At 40.9% G+C, this 18,090-nt stretch overlaps 1 protein-coding gene, 1 long non-coding RNA gene, 1 other non-coding gene and 1 pseudogene across 6 annotated transcripts in view; 2 read left to right on the plus strand and 2 right to left on the minus strand.

Moving 5' to 3' along the window:
- FUCA2 (alpha-L-fucosidase 2) overlaps nt 1-18,090 on the minus strand; it is a 19,163-nt gene continuing 1,073 nt past the window's right edge. The window contains exons 1-7 of one of the 4 annotated variants that reach the window (XM_023254460.2): nt 16,164-16,442; nt 15,355-15,542; nt 11,512-11,851; nt 9,429-9,639; nt 8,996-9,183; nt 2,536-2,644; nt 1-772 (exon numbers count right to left, since the gene is read on the minus strand). In XM_023254460.2, coding sequence (XP_023110228.1) covers nt 632-772; nt 2,536-2,644; nt 8,996-9,183; nt 9,429-9,639; nt 11,512-11,851; nt 15,355-15,514 — 1,149 coding nt within the window. In that variant the 5' untranslated portion in view covers nt 15,515-15,542; nt 16,164-16,442 and the 3' untranslated portion in view covers nt 1-631. Of the gene's footprint in view, nt 773-811; nt 2,260-2,535; nt 2,645-8,995; nt 9,184-9,428; nt 9,640-11,511; nt 11,852-15,354; nt 15,543-16,163; nt 16,443-18,090 lie in introns of those variants that run through there. The other 3 variants (XM_011282671.4, XM_023254459.2, XM_045058146.1) reach the window with 3 other exon arrangements.
- Nucleotides 12,569-13,734, plus strand: LOC102900978 (annotated as a pseudogene).
- Nucleotides 15,717-18,090, plus strand: part of LOC123385564 — a 19,907-nt gene continuing 17,533 nt past the window's right edge. The window contains exon 1 of the long non-coding RNA XR_006598357.1: nt 15,717-15,966. This is a non-coding gene — a long non-coding RNA (uncharacterized LOC123385564). The remainder of the gene's footprint in view (nt 15,967-18,090) is intronic.
- LOC111560711 lies at nt 15,999-16,124 on the minus strand. The gene has a single exon (XR_002742705.2). It is a non-coding gene; the product is annotated as a U6atac minor spliceosomal RNA (small nuclear RNA).

Raw genomic sequence — 18,090 nt, forward strand, 5'->3', positions numbered from 1 at the left:
TGGCTTAAAGCACAGTAATTTATTTTCTTACAATCCTGAAAGCTGAGAGCCCAGTGTGTCTGCAGGTTGGGTTTGTCTCAAGGCCTCTCTCCTTGGCTGGCCGATGGTGCCTTCTCCCTGTGTCCTCACATGGCCTTTCCTCTGTGTGCTTGCATCAGTGGCATCTCTTTCTCTTCTTATAAAGACGCCAGTCGTACAGATTAGGCTCTTACTCTTATGACTTTATTTAACCTTAGTTACCTCTTCAAAGGCTCTGTCTTCAAACACAGTCACATTGAGGGCTAGGGCTTCAACATAGGAATTTGAGACACAATTCAGGAGACTTAATTCAGTCCTTACCACCACCAGTTCCTAGCTACCATAAAACAAAAATTTCCACCTCTTAATCACACATGGAAATAAATTCAATGTGAAGAGACTTCAATGGCAAAGTACACTGGAGAGGTAAAACAATTACATGGGTAATTTAGGAACAAACATAAGCAGTAAGAGGGGAAAGGGCCTGAATTGCCTAAATTTTTTGACTTTCCTTGACCAATTTTACATTTGCTTTCTCTGTATGCTACAATTATAGAAACCTGATATTTTCGAGTCTTCGATGTACCCACAGCATGAACTACTCTGCTGAAAATTAGATTACATTAGTTAGTGCTAGAGCCCAGCCCCATTTACAGGGCATCTGATCAAAGGTTAGACGTGGCAGTTCTACCAGTATGCCATTTGGCTTCAAAGACGTCCAGTTAAGTGGCTGTCCGTGTCCCAGTAGTTTAATCTGAAATTAAAAACATACACAGAAATGTCTTCACACGTATCTCTTTGACTCACCCACTTTATTGCGAAAGAGTGGCTGGTATTTCTTTAAAACACTGTAGACAAGAAACTCAGCTTTTGCTTTTATTTAGTGGTTCACAAGTTATTTTAACCTTTGGTCCAAATGAGTGCATACGTGCGTCTTACTCCTACATTCCTGTCAAGTAAAAGTGTCCAAGAGTTGGAAGAGAAGAACTGTAAAGGCTGAATAGTGTTAGAGTAGGGAAAACACTGAAGAGAGGACCAGGGAAAATGACTCTGGACCAATCTGCCCAATGTAAGACTTGCATAGTTCTTGCATAGAATGTCCCTTATCTAGGAAGCTACCCTTTCTCCCCAGGTTTTCCAGTAACTGATCAACAATACATAAGTCTGATCAATTACTACTGTAATTGTTTTATATCCTTACTCTTATACTAAATGGGTTTAAATATGTTTTCTACATATCTATGGTTATTTTGAACGGAAAAACTTTGCCTATCATGTGGAACAACACAAAAACAAAACCCATGAACTTTTAAGATTACAGTATTAATGGGGCCAGACAAAATATAGATAAAATAAAAAGATGATGTCATACCCACGCCACTAAGCTGTAATTAAACATCAAATGTGAACTCCATCTTCCTTTCTGCCAGATCAACCACAGTGTTAGAAATGAAATGTGGAAAGATGATACAAGGAGAAGCTTATGGACAATCTACATCCAAAGAAATTGTTTCTTAAAAACAAGCTATAAAATGCATCAAAATGAACTCAATACCAGATCTGTTGCCTACAACTGTTAGATTAACTTCCTCCAGATTTTTTTAATGACCTTAAAATAGTACAACTACAACATCTTACTTTTATTCTAATGTATTCTGGGATGGGATGTCTGGGAAAGAACCTGAGTTTGCTTTACTCATTTATTTATTTATAAATTCCAGAATCATTTTGGATGCTTCCAGAACTTGAACAACATAAAATAACTGTAAAAAAGAATATCTATTTTACATTGATATGCATGGAGATAGCTGTATTTTAAGTTTAGTTTTCTGGGAAATGAAAAGAAAATTTTCAAAGGTTTGGCCAAACATTGCCACTGACGAAGTTCATTTTAAAATTACAGGTATCCCCTACAGTCAGTGTTACGCCATTTCACTTTTATAAAAGGCCTAGAGTAGTACCTATTTTTGTAACTGAAAGAAATCTAAAGAGGACTTTCACTTTTACAAAAAAAAAAGAAGTGAAAAGTAAAAATAGCATTTAGTGTTTGTTTTGCAGAGAGCCGTTTGAGAGGCAGTGCACACCCCAACAGCAGCGAGTGGTAACTCCAAGTTCCTTCCTATACTCAGCATTTCAGCATCAAGCCGCCATAGCTTTGAACTGAGTCTGTGAGCATCTGTGCTTTGTCTCCATTCAATTTGTGCATCCGTTAGCAAGATGTGTTCTAAGGGATCAGAAGAGCTCTTCTAAGAGAGGTTATTGTGGGGGTCTAGGACTGTTCAAACAAATTTCCACATAAATTAATGGTAATTGCTTCTTTGTTTTATACCATTTCAGCTTATGAAAGATTTCATAGGAATGCTCTGCTTTCGGATGTAGTGGGAGAAAACCCATACTCTCATGAGGTATAAATGGAACATACTAAGGCTCTCCTTGAAGTTAAAAGTTTCATTCTGTTTTTCCCTAGGATATGCTAGTTAGCAATTTAAAGACACAATAAAGATCAAATCTCCTTACCTCTGTTGCCCCCGGGGTAGCGATGGGTTGGCCAAGAAACAGATGTCTTGATGTGGGCCATTTAAGATATATGGCGTAGACCAACTTTTGTTTAGGTTTGGATGTGTACCTGGTTAAAAGGAGGAAAAGAGCATAGTGGTATTCCTCATGTGTTAGGTTTGGGATTATTTTACAGAGATACTTTCATGCAGTAAATATTTACCCATGTCTTCATTAATAGAAGGAAAAAATAGCTCCATGGTAGAGTAAAAAACACCCAAAGAGGGTTCCCAATTCCAGTGTGTCTTTGGGGGGCTGGAGAGGGGGTTCCTCACCCCCAACAAGCAATTCTCCAACACCAGCTGGGTGTCCTACAATTCAACTTAATTCTGACACTATCTACGTGGAGATGGTGTCAGATTCCACAGGTCAAGGATTCAGTCCTACAAGACTGCTTGCCTGCACCACTCAACTTCAGACACCAGTCACAAGTCCAAGGTATCACCTGGTCTTCTAACCCACCAGCTACAGATGGGAGGTTCCAACAACCTTTTCCCTGGGTTCAATTAATTTTCTACAGCAGCTCACAAAACTCACACAAACATTTTACTTACTGGCATACCAGTCTATTATAACAGGATAAAACGCAGGAACAGCCAAAGGGAAGAGACGCATAGGGCAAGGTATGGGGAAAGGGCATGGAGCTTCCATGAACTTTCCAGGCACACCCCTCTCCCAACAACGCTGAAGCTCTCCAAACCCCATGCTTTTGGGTTATATGGAGGCTTCATTACATGGTTATGATTGATTAAATCACTAGTCATTGGTGACTGATTCAACCTTCAGCCTCTCTCCTCCTGGAGGGAGCGACTGAAAGTCTCCAGGCAACCAGCCTCACCCTTGGTGAAGTGGAAAAGTCACCTCATTAACATAACAAAAGACATCTGTATAGTTCTCATCACTCAGGAGATTCCAAGAGTTTAAGGAGCTCTGTGCCAGAAATGGAGACAAGACCAAATATATACTTGTTATCATAAATCATAATATCATAGCACCTCCCTCCCCCACTTCCCCTATACCAAAAAGAACAGAGACTTCTCTTTTTTTTTAACGTTTATTTATTTTTGAGACAGAGAGAGACAGAGCATGAATGGGGGAGGAGGCAGAGAGAGAGGGAGACACAGAATCGGAAGCAGGCTCCAGGCTCTGAGCTGTCAGCACAGAGCCCAATGCAGGACCCGAACTCACAAACTGTGAGATCATGACCTGAGCTGAAGTCGGACGCTTAATCGACTGAGTCACCCAGGCGCCCCAGAGACTTTTCTAATATTACTCTTCATCAGACTGTTCCCATGGAGTTGGAAATAGGAGGGAATTATGAGCAAAGAAGGTAAGATGCAGGAGTAAATGGCTTTCCACCTGCTGATTCAAATCTTCATACTCCCTCATCAAAAAGTCTATATGTGTCAATGCTGGGCCAAGTACTGACGCTGGTGTTCGGGATACAACAGAAAACAAAACAATTCTTATTCTTATGGAACTTAGACTAGAGTGACGAAGACTCTATTCAATAATCACACAAATAATGTCAAAGTGTGAGTTTTGATAAGCACAATGAAAGAACAGTAAATTGAAAGATTATAAAAAAGGGACCTCTTAGATTAGACCATCAGCAGGGTGCCTGTGTGGCTCTGTCAGTAATGCCTCCAACTCTTGACTTCAGCTCTGTAAGAAATAAGCCCACTGACCCAATCAAAGGACGGGCACAGAGACTCTGAGCAAAGTGAAGCGAGGCTTTAATCAACATTCTTGCAAGAGCGGGTATCTGATGGACAGGCACACTCGGAGCAGTTACAGCAGGCAATTTATCTCCTAGCGTGAAGTCCCTCCCGATTCCTCATTTGGCTGAGTACTACAGAGGTTACAGCCTTACCCGGAAGTCAGCTATGCCCACGTAAGGCAAAAACTAGTCTTTTTGTACAAACATACATTCCTTGAGGTGACACAGAGACTTCAGTTCTTTGGCACATGCCCATTACAAAACCCGCGAAAACTAAGCCCACGAAATGGCGAGGGGAAGAAGAATCAGGAAGTGAAGTGAAGTTTGGGACTCCACTGGGGGGGTACATATTTCCAATAGGTTGTAAACCTATTGGTAACTCTATAGCACAGCTTTTATTTGGTATTTCTCAAAACAAATCATTTCATTTACTTCTCATAGGCTCAGGCCATGATCTCACAGTGGTTTTGTGGGTTTGAGCCTTGCATTGGGCTCCATGCTAACAGTGCAGAGCCTGCTTGGAATTCTCTCCCTCTCTCTCTCTGTGCCCTCCCTCACTCACACTCTATCTTTCTCTCTCAAAATAAATATTTTAAAAAAATGTTTTAAATTAAAAAAAGATTAGACCATGAGCAGAAGCCTAAAAAAAAATGACATTTCATCTGAGACTTAGACGATGAATGAGAAAAAAGGTAAGAGTAAGCTCTACACAAAACAGAACTCACTCATTCTTAGTTTTTCAACGTTTATTGAAATCTTAAAATGCTAATCACTGTTTTAGAGCTGGAGACGCAGCATTGAACACAGTCCCTGTCCTTATGGAGCTTATGTGGTAGTGGAAAAAATTAGAATAAGCACGTGATGATTAAGTCCTATGGGGAAAACTGAAGCCAGGTGAGGACAGAGCATGCAAGGTTGGAAAGGAGGGATGTGGTTGTTATTTTAAATCTAATAGTCCACCTTTGAGGAGGTGGCATTGAGGAGACCTGAAGAATGTGAGGAAGAGCATGTGACTATCCAGAGGAAGAGAGAACAGCAAGCAGGAGTATGCTTGGCCTGGTGACATGGCAGGAGAGAAAGTGAGGGAAAGCATGATGGCAGATAAGATCAGAGACAGCAAGGAGCCAGTTTTTATAGGACCTTATAAGCCTCTACAAGATCTGGCTCGTTCTCTGAGACCGGAAGCCATTGGAGGAATTTGAGCATAGTAGTGACATAACCTGGCTTTATTATTTCAAAGGTTTTGTGGCAGAAAGATGAAAGGGGCAAGGATGGATGTAAACAGATCAGTCAAAGACGCTTATAATCCAGGGGAGACACAATAGAGACTAAAAGAATGAGACATGGTCAGATTCTAGATATACTTCAAAGAGAAAAATGATACTTGCTGACGGATTGGCCGTGAAATATAAAAGGAGAGTTGAAGACTCCCAAGATTTTTGGCCTCACAACCACCTAAAAGGATGAAGCTGTCATTAATTGAGTTTGTGAAGACTGCTTGGAGCTAGTTTAGAGCAAAATTTTAAAATTAGGACCTCAGTTTTAGACATAACAGGTTTAAGGTATTTATACTTCCAAGAGGAGATGTTGACCAGGAAAGCGAATGTAAGTCTGGAGCTCAAGAAAAGGTGGGCACTGTAGAGGTCATCGGTATGGCATCTAAGGCTGTGAAAATGGATGTGACTGCCTGGGGAATAAAGATAAAGAGGAGGAACAGAAGCCCAAGGACTAAGCCCCAGGCACTTCACGGTATAATGGTTGGGAACCTGGGGTGGAATCAGCAAAAGACACTAGGAAGGAGCAGCCAACGAGCAGAGATGGCGTCAACAGAGTCACATGCTGCCACAAACTCAGAAAACGGACCACGAAGTCACTCTGGATTTGGTGAAGGACGGGTTACGGAGGGCTTGGATAACAGCAATTTTCTGAAGTGTGGGGGCGGAAGCCTGACCAGAGTGGGTGCAAGAGAAAACTGGAGCAAGATATTAAAGATAGCCAGTTTAAAAAAAAACTTTTAACATGTTTTACTATCAAAGAAATGAGAGAAACGGGAGGTAACTGGAAATCTAAGGGTCAAAAGAGTACTTTTTTAAGATGAAAGAAATAACACGTTTGAATGCTGGCAGGAAGGCTCTAATAAAGAGGGAAAGTTGAAGATAAGGAGCAAAGGAGAGAACTGCTAGAAAAATATCCTCGAGTGGATAATTTGGGATGGGACCCAGGACACAAGGGTTGACCTTAAAGCCAAAAGAAAAATAATCTGGTACTGTGTGTGTCTGTGTGTCTGTGTATTTCTAGTCACATTTTAGCTACCCGTGGGCAGGCATGGAATGAGCAGAGCTAAATTTAACCAGAGTTGAGTTTTTTTTTTGTTTTTTTTTTTTTTTTTTTCAGAGTTGAGTTTTTAATCAAAGCCAAGTGAGTATGAGAGAGAAAGAGTGTATGTCATGGAGTGACAAGCCACAGAATCTGACCTGGATAAGGAAAAGGGCTGAGGAACAGAAAAAAAGTGAGGGGGTCACAGATTGGTATCATCAGTGGATTACAGATCCTTTCAGAAGCCAAAGTGCTATGTGGAGTGAGCTGAAATTTAAAAGGTGGTTGGGAGTGGCTCAGTCGGTTGAGCGTTGGACTTCGGCTCAGGTCATGATCTCACAGTCTGTGAGTTCGAGCCCCGTGTCAGGCTCTGTGCTGACAGCTCAGAGCCTGGAGCCTGCTCTGGATTCTATGTCTCCCTCTCTCTCCGCCCCTCCCCCACTCATGCTCTGTCTCAAAAATAAATAAAAACATTAAAAAAAATTTGTTTTAAAAAGGTGTTTGGGAGACAGCATAATGCTTCAAACTGAGATCATGGAATAAGTGCAATTATTGGTAATACAGGATCTAAGGCATGACCCAGAAAGGAGGTAGCAAAGGTAGAACACACAAGATGCTCAGAACAGAGAGTACAAGAACTCAGGGGGCGGCAAATTTTTAAAAATGTGAATATAGGTGTTCAAATCACTAAGAGTGATGTTAAGAGTAGTTCTGGGGACAGTGATCATGAGCTAGGGCTGAAATCCTGAAGGATTCTAAGGACCTGGGAGTCTACAGATGACTGGGGCAAGGACAGCAGCATGCCTGGTAGGCTGAAGAACTCCTGCTGTGAGGGGGGAGCAGGGCCACATGGGGTTTGGGGTTGGTGCGGTCAGCAGGAGCCAGACAAGGGGGCTTCACGGACCTTATTAAATATTTTGGCTGTTATTTTTATTTATTGAGATAAAATTTCATGGAATAATAGTTGATGATTGTGAAATCCATGACCAGACCCCCCTGTCAAATATATGCCCAGATGCAAATCCCAAAACCAGATTTAAACTAGTCTCTGTAAAATGAAGGACTGGTACTGGGTTCCAACTATGGCTTCTCCCACACATTCTAAAATTCTACAATGAGTTGCTTCTGTCTAGATTGCTTTACTTTATTTTCTTCGATGAGTTGACAATTAGTTTTAAGTCATAAGTAAAGTCAGAGAAGATTTAGTCTAATTTTTGGTTTATACTTGATCAGGTTTTATTCACCTGGTGACAACAACGGGTGAATTTTTAGAGCTTCCCTATACTACTCTTATTTATATGCGTTAAGACCCAACATCAAGAACCATCATATTTGCAGAATGTGATTCAGATACTCATTGGCATGTGGTACCTTCCAAAGTGCAGACATAAGCAAAGCTTTTAAAGAAGATTCTAGTTAAGAGAAAAATAAGCAAGTTAAAATAATTAATTTTTTTTTTCAGTTTGTTTATTTGAGAGAGACAGAGGCAGCATGAGTGCGGGAGGGACAGAGAGAGGACAGAGAGAAAAATCCCAAGCAGGCTCCCCGTGGACAGAGCAGAGCCTGATGCGGGCTCGAACTCATGAAACCGCAAGATCATGACCTGTGCCAAAACCAAGAGTCAGACGCTGAACTGACTGAGCCGCCCAGGTGCCTCTAAAATAATTAATTATAAAGAAACTTCAGGTTTAGGGGCACCTGGGTGGCTCGGTCGGTTAGTCATCTGACTTCGGCCCAGGTCATGATCTCACACTTTGTGAGTTGGAGGCCCACATCGGGTAGTGGGCTATCAACACAGTGCCTGCTTCGGATCCTCTGTCTCCCTCTCTCTTTGCCCCTCCCCTGCTCGTGCTCTCTCTCCCTCAAAAATAAGTAAACATTTTTTTAAAAAACTTAAAAAAAAAAACTTCAGGTTTAGATTTATTAGAATAATATGAACAAATTATCAGTTTTTTATCAATTAAAATAATGCTGTTATTTGGGCTGATTTTAAAAAAATTTTTTTTGGCAACTCTTCCTTGCTAATTTCATACGATGGAACATCTGCAGAAATAAGAATTAAATGACTAAATCAAAGTCTTCCTTTCGGATTAACCACTCAGCATCTTTCATTTTTCTGAATGGCTTATGATTTTTATAAGAGCTGACTATTTTTCACTAAAATTTGCCCACTCTTAGGAAGTTTCTAGATAGGATTTAAGCTTGACTGGATAAACAATAAGTGTTCAAACACATGCTGATTTCTTCTAGAGTAAATAGCTTGGAAAGTGCTTTGTATAACAGGCATGCATCCAATTTCCTTTTTATCCTACTTTTCTCTTTGTATCTCAGAAATTTTAAATGCTTTCCTCCATCAAATAATACTTGCTAACAAGAATAACTTACCACACGTCTGGGGTGACGTCACTCTGGGACCTCCAAGGGTAGGTTTCATAAATAGCTTCTCCATTGACTTTTAGCCAGGTCCCCATTTGCCTCAGTCGCTCCTCAAAAATTACAGGAATTGTGCCATCGTATGTGGGCCCAATATTCATCAAAAGATTTCCTCCACATGAAACTGTCTCTACAAGTTCCTAAAAAATTAAGAATAAAGTTCTTAGGGAGATGAAACGATTCCATTGCCAATGTGTTAATAATATGCTGTTATTTGTGTGCTTACACACTCATATGTAACCACTGTCCAGAAGAACAAACACAGCAAATAGAATAATGTCCTGTGTTTACAGGCCCCTGAGCTCTACAAATTATACAAAGTAATTCTCACACATCCACACAACTGAGAATATTACCTTAATAGTCACCTAACATTTTACTGTACCTTCACTAGTTCTTCGATTGTAAGATAGTCACTGAGTCTGGCGTCTCTCCTGTAACCCCAGGAAAACTTGTCTATTGTCATGCAATTTTCCCATTTATGAGGCAGAAGATGTCCTGGGTGGTAACGATCACTGCAGGTATAATAGCCGCCATGCTTACAGATGGTACCGAGTCCCCAACGGTCATTGGTGACAACTGTGTCCCGAACGGGGCTGAAATATAATTTTTTTTAATAAAGAATAAAACATTTTACATAAAAGGAAATGTCACTGAAAAGAAGTCTAACTGAAATCCACTCCTGAAAAATCATCACAGCATACTAGCATAATGCAAAGCCCATAGTTTTGAAGTCAGAGCTGGGTTGGTTGCAATCCTGGCTCGGTCACTTTCTAAGCTCCCCGCCCCAGAGTCAGTGACCTAACTCCTCTGAATAATCTCCTCATCTGTTATTAGATCAGAAATAATTTATGTAGGGGTGCTGGGGTGGCTCAGTCAGTTAAGTGTCCGACTTTGGCTCAGATCACGGTCTGGCAGTTTGTGGGTTTGAGGCCCACATCAGCTCAGAGTCTGGAGCCTGCTTCAGATCCTGTGTCTCCCTCTCTCTCTACCCCTCCCCCACTCACGCTCTCTGTCTCTCAAAAATGAATAAACGTTAAAAAAAATTTTTTTAAGAGAGAATTTATGTAAAACACCTAGTCCTAGCCCAGTACCCAGCACATACAGCACTTAAAAGAGTATCACACTGTAATTTGAAGCTCCTTCTCCCATGTATTATGAATGATAGCCAGAATTGAGTTTACACTCAAAAAAAATAAAAAAGCGGGGGGGACTTCTGGGTGGCTCAGTTGGTTGAGCATCCGACTTTGGCTCAAGTCACCGTCTCACGGCTCGTGGGAACGAGCCCTGCGTCGGGCTCTGTGCTGACAGCTCAGAGCCTGGAGCCTGCTTCAGATACTATCTCCCTCTCTCTGTTCCTCCCCGGCTCGCACTCTCTCTCTCTCAAAAATAAACATTAAATTTTTTTTTTTAAAAAACATTCTTCTCACCTATAACTGAATATAGCCTTTCTATTACAATTGTGCCTGATGTTGAAAATCTCTGGGAAGTTAACTTGCCATCACTGTGGCATGAAATAATCCCCACAATGATATTATCATGATTTACAAACTGAAGTGGATGGTTCCCAGTCTTTCCCCTTGGACATACCTGGGCAGACTGCTGCCTTAAGTATCAAGAGCTCTCCAGAGTATCTGTATGCACACCCCTTGTGTGTCCAGGGAACACAAGTACAACACTCCCTGATTTCATACCACAACACTGAGTATTTTCTAGTTACAAATATAAATTTGGTCACAAGGTTCAAGCCTAACAGAGGAGCTCAGCCAGAACCCCCTGTTCTAATGGGGCAGTCTGGAACATGCTAGAAAGCAACAGGTGGTGCTGATGCGGGAAAAGAGGAGGCAGACAAGGGTGACAGTGACTGAGCAGCAAAGATATCAAAGATGACAAGAAGCAATTAGAGGAATTCACAAGCACATAATCGCAAACAGTGATGAATTGTTGTCTCAGAAGGGGAAAGGGGGGACCCACAAATTAACATCTTCAAAGTTCTTGATTCTGTGATTTTATCTTTTTTTTTCAGTGATTTCAAATTTTTAGTGGTTTTTAGTGATTTCAAAATCAGATTTGAGTTGTATTTGGCTCCTGATTTGTAAGTCTTGATTACTGACTGATTACTTGGAGTAAAAATTGATATATCTAGGGGCACCTGGATAGCTCAGTCAGTTAAGTATCTGACTTCAGCTCAGGTCATGATCTCATGGTTTGTGAGTTTGAGCCCCACATTGGGCTCTCTGCTGTCAGCACAGAGCCCACTTCAGATCCTCTGTCCCCGTCTCTCTGCCTCTCTCTTTCTCTCAAAAATAAACATTAAAAAGACCTGACATATCTAATAAGCATTATTTACAATGATTTCCCTCTGCCTCACACCATAGATAAGCCCAAAAGGGAATATTTCACAAAGCAAGGGAACACATGTATGAGGGACATTTTGGGTCACCATGGCGATCTAATAGCACATACACCTTTGGTTATACAGCCAGGCTAAGAAGACCGTGCTGTTCCAGTAGTCATCAGGGGCATCTCCATCACCATCCGACCACAGGACCTCCGGCTGATACTTGTTCACTAGCTCGTAGAGTTCTGGCAGCGTCTTGGAAACTGGAAATTGTTGCTGATGGAATGACCTGGACTTATCCTCAAGGAAGAGTGGATGAAACCATTCAAAGAGGGAATAGTACAGTCCAAAGCGAAGGTCAGTCCTGTTCCTAATAGCTGCCTCAAGCTCCTTGACAAGGTCCCTCTTGGGCCCCACATCCACCGCATTCCAGTTCCATGAATGCTTTGAGCCCCACAAGGTAAAGCCTGCACAATTATAGTAAGAGTCTTTGTAAGAATGTGAATCTGCTTTAGGACATTTCCACCTATACAAATACCAAAATAGTGCATGTGACATACAAAAACTTCTACAACAACTGCTTTGTGGAACTTTGTTTCATGGCACATATTCTGCTTTTATATGAGAAATAAATGAGAATCTAAACCAGGTGGAACCAAGGTTTTTTTAAGTAACATTCTGGGTACCCCTTAAGGTCTGCATAATCTCATCTAGCTCCTATATTTTTCCTCATAGAATATAAGCTTCTTGGGGTGGCTCAGTCGGGTAAGAGTCCATCTCTTGATTTCAGCTCGGGTCATGATCTCACAATTCGTAAGATTGAGCCCCACATCGGGATTCACATCTGGATTCCCTCTCTCCCTCTCTCTCTCACTCTCTCTACCTCTCCCCAACTCATGCTTGCTCTCTCTCTCTGTCTCAAAATAAATTAATTTTTAAAAAGCTTCTAAAACTGTTCACTCTTGTCAAAGGTGTTTGTGGTAAGCTTCAAAGCAGCAATATTTAACGTCCTATTCAAAATGTTTCAAATCGACAGGCTCTAACACCAGACAGTACTGAAACCACATGGATCTTCATCACCACCTAAGCTCACATAAAGATCTTCCTGCCTAAGCAACCTCAGTGGGACTTTTTCCAAAAAGCAATGAAAACATCTGAAAACGGGAGTCCTAGAAAGTTTACAAATGTCGGCTTCAGTATCTGTCCTCACAGTATGATTAAAAGTATTTTGTTTTGGGGGCGCCTGGGTGGCGCAGTCGGTTAAGCGCCCGACTTCAGCCAGGTCACGATCCGCGGTCTGTGAGTTCGAGCCCCGCATCAGGCTCTGGGCTGATGGCTCAGAGCCTGGAGCCTGTTTCCGATTCTGTGTCTCCCTCTCTCTCTGCCCCTCCCCCATTCATGCTCTGTCTCTCTCTGTCCCAAAAATAAATAAACGTTGAAAAAAAAAATTTTTTTTTAAAAAAAATAAAAAAAAATAAAAAAAAAGTATTTTGTTTTGCCCTGTGTAGCAGACAGACAGGGCTTTGCTGCCACATTAGAACAGGTATATTTTGGAACTTCCCATACAAGGTGCTATGTCTCTGCCAATGTGACTGGCTTCAAATATGCGACAGGAATGTCTTGTTCAATGAGAAAGGATGCGTTAGATCAAGCAGAAGGGCTTATAGCTTTTCCTCAATACATTGCTGAAGATTACTTGATGGCCAAAGCCATAGCTGACTGAGGTTGGAAGTTTGCAAAGTCCACTCAGGTTGCAATGCAAAACTCTGGCTCTTACTCAATTTCCCAGTTTCAATCCAGAATGATCAGATGGACCAAACTGCAAACTAACATGCTTCCTGCTACAGTAATTCGTGAGCCAATTTCGGAGTGTTTTGTTGCCAGTTTAATTATTGGATGGGCAGCCCACCATGTATTCAGATGGGATATTATTGTGTTTTTCAAGTGTCATTGCCTGGCATGGTTTATATCTGACTACATTCAACTCAGGGGTTTTCAGGGTGGCACACAGTGTTTTTCAAAACTCGATTATGCAGTAGCCTGGTTCATCTGTGAATCCACGACAATATACATTTTTTTTTTTTGTCGGCATTATGGGACCCTACTATAAGCTGGAGAACTGATTGCTACAGATTGCACCGTAGAGGCACAGCAGAGGAGTTTCTAGATGTATAACTATAGCTTTGTGACTGTACATAAAGGAAAAAAGAGAAGTATTATAAATTATGTTTATATAAATGCTTTGAAAGATCTAAAAAAGACGCTATTTTTGTTTTATTTTTAAAACAAAGTGTTTTAAAACAAAATGCACACTATGTAATTCTTTGTGCCATACGGCTTAGAGGGTTCCTAGACATCAGGAAATCAACAACATGTTCACAAGCAAATACACTTTCTAAATACCCACCTCCATAGGAGAAACATCTATAGGAGAAAATCATTAAGCCACTTGAATGTGGCCAAAGGGAAAAGTATTCTAAGATAACTACAGATTTTTGGCTTTGGTTCTTCCCTCTTATTTCCCTCCCCACCCCTGTGGAAAATACCAAGGCATAATTTCTCATGCCGAGGCAAAAATGGTCATAGCAAAAGCAATCATCAAATGAATTAACATGTGGTTGAGACAGTAACAATTTTTTGACACTTCCTTGATCTTTTGGATACTGGAATGGTAATGGGTGGAAACTATCCTATTAATGTAAGACCACTGTGATGGATAATTTTATGTCTCAACTTGACTGGACCACAGGGTCATGACCTGAGACAAAATCAAGAGTTGTACACTTAGCAGACTGAGCCACACAGGTACCCCGAGATTAACATCTAAATAGGTAGACTGATTTAAAAAATTAATTAAAAAAAAAAAATAGGGGCGCCTGCATGGCTCAGTCATTTGAGTGTCCAACTTCAGCTCAGGTCATGATCTCATGGTTCATGGGTTCAAGTCCTGCGTCCAGCTCTGTGCTGACAGCTCAGAGCCTGGAGCCTGCTTTGGATTCTGTGTCTCCCTCTCTCTCTGCCCCTGCCCTGCTTGCATTCTCTCTCTCTCTCTCAAAATAAAATAAAATATTAATAAAAAATGTAAATAGATAGACTGAGTAAAGCAGATTGCTCCCCCCAGTGTGGATGGGCCTCAGCCAATCCCTTAAAGACCTAAACAGAATAAGAGGCTAGGTAAGAATTCCCTCTCAGCCTGTCTGAGCTCACACCTTCTCCTGCCTTTGGACTCAGACTACAACTATACCACCGGCTCTCCTGGGTCCAGACTTCTCAGCCTCCGTAACTGGAGGAGCCAGTTTCTTCTAACAAATCTCTTTTTATGTATCAGACTTCCAATTGGTTCTGTTTCTCTGAAGAACCTTGACTCATACACCGTGTTTCCTTTCAGATGTTCTTCCACCATCTCTGTCATTTATGGGCACCATTACAGTTCCATAATCCTTTTCCCTCCAGGTGACCTATGTTGCTTTCGTCACCAACAAATTGCCCACCATTTGGCTATCTAAGAGTTGGCCAAAAGTGCAGCAAGGTGTTGGTAATGACACAAGACTACAGCAGTACAATCCCCATGGTGGTGGAGCCTTCCCAGAATGCATTACAGAGGTGCAGTGAAAGGGAAGAAGGCAAATTTAATCAAAAACTTTGTGCTGCGACGCACATCTCACTTCAAATAGCTTCAAAAGAAATCTTGGAAATACTTTTAAATATGCACATAACAAAATACGATCATTTTCCTTTCTTTGTGTTGTTTTTATGTGTGTGGGTGTGGGGGGGTATGATCTTTCTATGAACCCAATGCCTCTCAATTGGATGAAATATATGGTCCCTTAAATTACAGGCAAATGTCAGTAGCCACTTGACTACTGCTCCTAAAACTGATTTGATGTGTTTTAGTTTCTTCTTCCAAAAGAACTACTTACTCTACATTTCATAACTATCACCAGCGTTTGTAAATGTTACACTTCTTTACCTTCATGATGTTTGGAAGTTAAGACAGTGTATTTGGCACCAGAAGCCTGAAAAACATCTGCCCAGTAGCTCGCATTAAAAAACCGTGCTGTAAATAGTGGTCCAAAATCCTCATATTTGAAATCAGGACGGTAGTTATCTTCCATAAACTTCACATACATCGGTATCTTTTTCTCTTGCCAATACCACCTAAAGGAAGGAGAGAACACATAAATAGCATACGCATAAACCCAGCTCCCTTTACTGATTCCCCCTTACTCGAGTGTTACCCAGATTCTTTCTCCCTTCCCCATCAGTTTGACTTTGCCTTAAAGAAAGCTTATGTAAACTTTCTGCATTTTTCACCTGCCCCTCTGTGAAATCCCCTCGGCTCATAAATTAGAACATTCTAGACAACACGGCCACCTATTTGCTCTTAATTCTTCATTATTTATTTCTTTATTCATTTATTTATTTATTTATAGACAGGAAGCAGGATTTATTGGTGGGCATGAATGGGAAAGGGCAGTGCTGAGGTTCTCATGAGTGCAGAGCCTGCCATTTGTCCAAGGGGCCACGATTAGGGATGTATTTGACCCCACAGCCATCTGGGATGAGCCGCTTTTCAGCCACCGTGTCTTCAAATTTGTCCGCATTAAACTTAGTAAAAAACGCTGGTTAGATGCCACGAAGTAGGTGGCAATGCCTTAACCGTATGCGTGTTGTCAGGCCCGAGGGTCTTTTCCATCCTTGTCAAGGGGAGTGCTAACCTTCTCTCCTTTCATACAACATTTAATTCTTCATTTTTAAATCACAAGGTGTAGTCTGTACCTTTAGATAGTTAGTCCTTTGCAACACAAGTGCGAGCCTTCAAGAGGAAGACCACATGCCTAAAACAACATGAATCTTTTATATTCACCAGCAAAGAACAAGTGGGAGAGTTGGCAACAGTAAAATTAAGAAGATGCTGTTATTTTAATATATTGACTCAGCCTTTAAGGATTCCTTGTATGCATTCATTCTGAGCAAGGCCTTCCTGCCTTTGGATAAGGTTGTGTGAAGCAATGCCTGGCTGCCATCCGGTGACATGAAGGGACAAGTCAACAGGCTGAGGACCACAGAAATAGGTTTGTTCTTTGATTTTATCAATGAGACAGCTGCCTCTAAGTTTCTCATTATTTGGTGTAATGAGCCCCTATTATGACATCATGTATTTGGGGGTTCTGTACCTTGAAGTGAAAGCTTCCTAACCGATCCATGATGAATTTTTGCCTTTTTTTTTTCATTTTTGCCTTTTAAATTGAGCTATAAAAGACAAACTGGGACAGTCAGAAAGTTGAACATAGATAAGAGATTTCTACTTTCTCCCAGCACTGTTTAATTTGAGCCTGCATTCTCTACTATAGTCTCGAGTTACTTTTCAAATTTCATACTAATAGAGGTGAAAAGAGGCACTTACTGTAAAGAGTCCATCATTTATATCTGGATTTGAATTGCGATTAAGGACAGTTCAAATATATTCATCTCTACCATTGACTGTCCCGAGTCAAATTGGAGGGCAGAGCAGAGGTTTAGAGGGAACACAAAGGGAAACCATAGGTAATTAAAGAATCTTCTACAGGCTTAATGTACTTCCAGACTATCCGAAATATATTCTAGTTAGGTTTCTTCTTTTTGTTTTTAATGTTTATTCATTTTTGAGACAGAGCACAAGTGGGGGAGGGGCAGGGAGAGAGGGAGACACAGAACCTGAAACCTGAGCCGTCAGCACAGAGCCTGACACAGGGCTCGAACTCACACACCACACCATGAGCTGAATTTGGTCCTTTAACCGACTGAGCCATCCAGGTGCCCCACATTCTAGTTAGTTTTATATGAGCAGTATCTTTATCCTTCTAGGTCAAAACAAACAATTCTGTGTGTGTTTGTAGAAAATGAAAAGTTAACCACTGCAAAGAGCAATATGACTCAAAACTAGGTATTTTTGGTAGAGCACCAAATCCTCTTCCAGCACCAGATATATATTTACCAAACACTCCTGGGTGAACAAAATGATAAAGTATAAATTATTACATCTTAATATGGAAGAAATTATTACATCTTAATATGGAAGGAAGAAAATCGGTTAGTTTATACTAATCTGAAACATTTCAAAAATAAACTCAAAATGTCTTACAGCACAAAACTTACAAAGATATATAATATCCTGAAGTAAATGTATCTGGTAATACACAATATGGGGAAAAGGAGTCCCTTGTTTTACCAGCAGATTTCAAAAGAGTATACGAATAGCACTCTGTAGCTTACAATGTTCTTTTACATCAATCGGCCTAACTTAATAAGAAAGGTTACTGCTTGGGGCGCCTGGTGGCTCAGTGGGTTAAGCCTCTGGCTCTTGATTTCACCTCAGGTTATGATCTCAGGGTTCATGAGATCAAGCCCCAAGCTGGACTCCGCCCTTGCAGGGGGGAGGCTGCTTGGGATTCTGTCTCTCTCTCTTTCTCTGTCTCTAAGTACACAGAGCAGCACTTAATGCATACTTGTTGAAGTCCTTCAATGAACCAGGGTTCTAATTATTGAGCATTATGAAAAAGCAGCAAAGGAAATGACTAATAAATAAATAAATAATAAAAGAAAGAAACTTAAAAAGTCAAGCTCTTTGTTGAAAGTGGTACAATGTTAATATAATAGTTTATACTCTACTGTACTACATATTGTATATATTAAATTTGATGCACACTAGGTATACAGTATAAAA

Source organism: Felis catus, chromosome B2 (assembly GCF_018350175.1).
Source record: "Felis catus isolate Fca126 chromosome B2, F.catus_Fca126_mat1.0, whole genome shotgun sequence".
Classification (NCBI taxonomy): Eukaryota; Metazoa; Chordata; class Mammalia; order Carnivora; family Felidae; genus Felis; species Felis catus.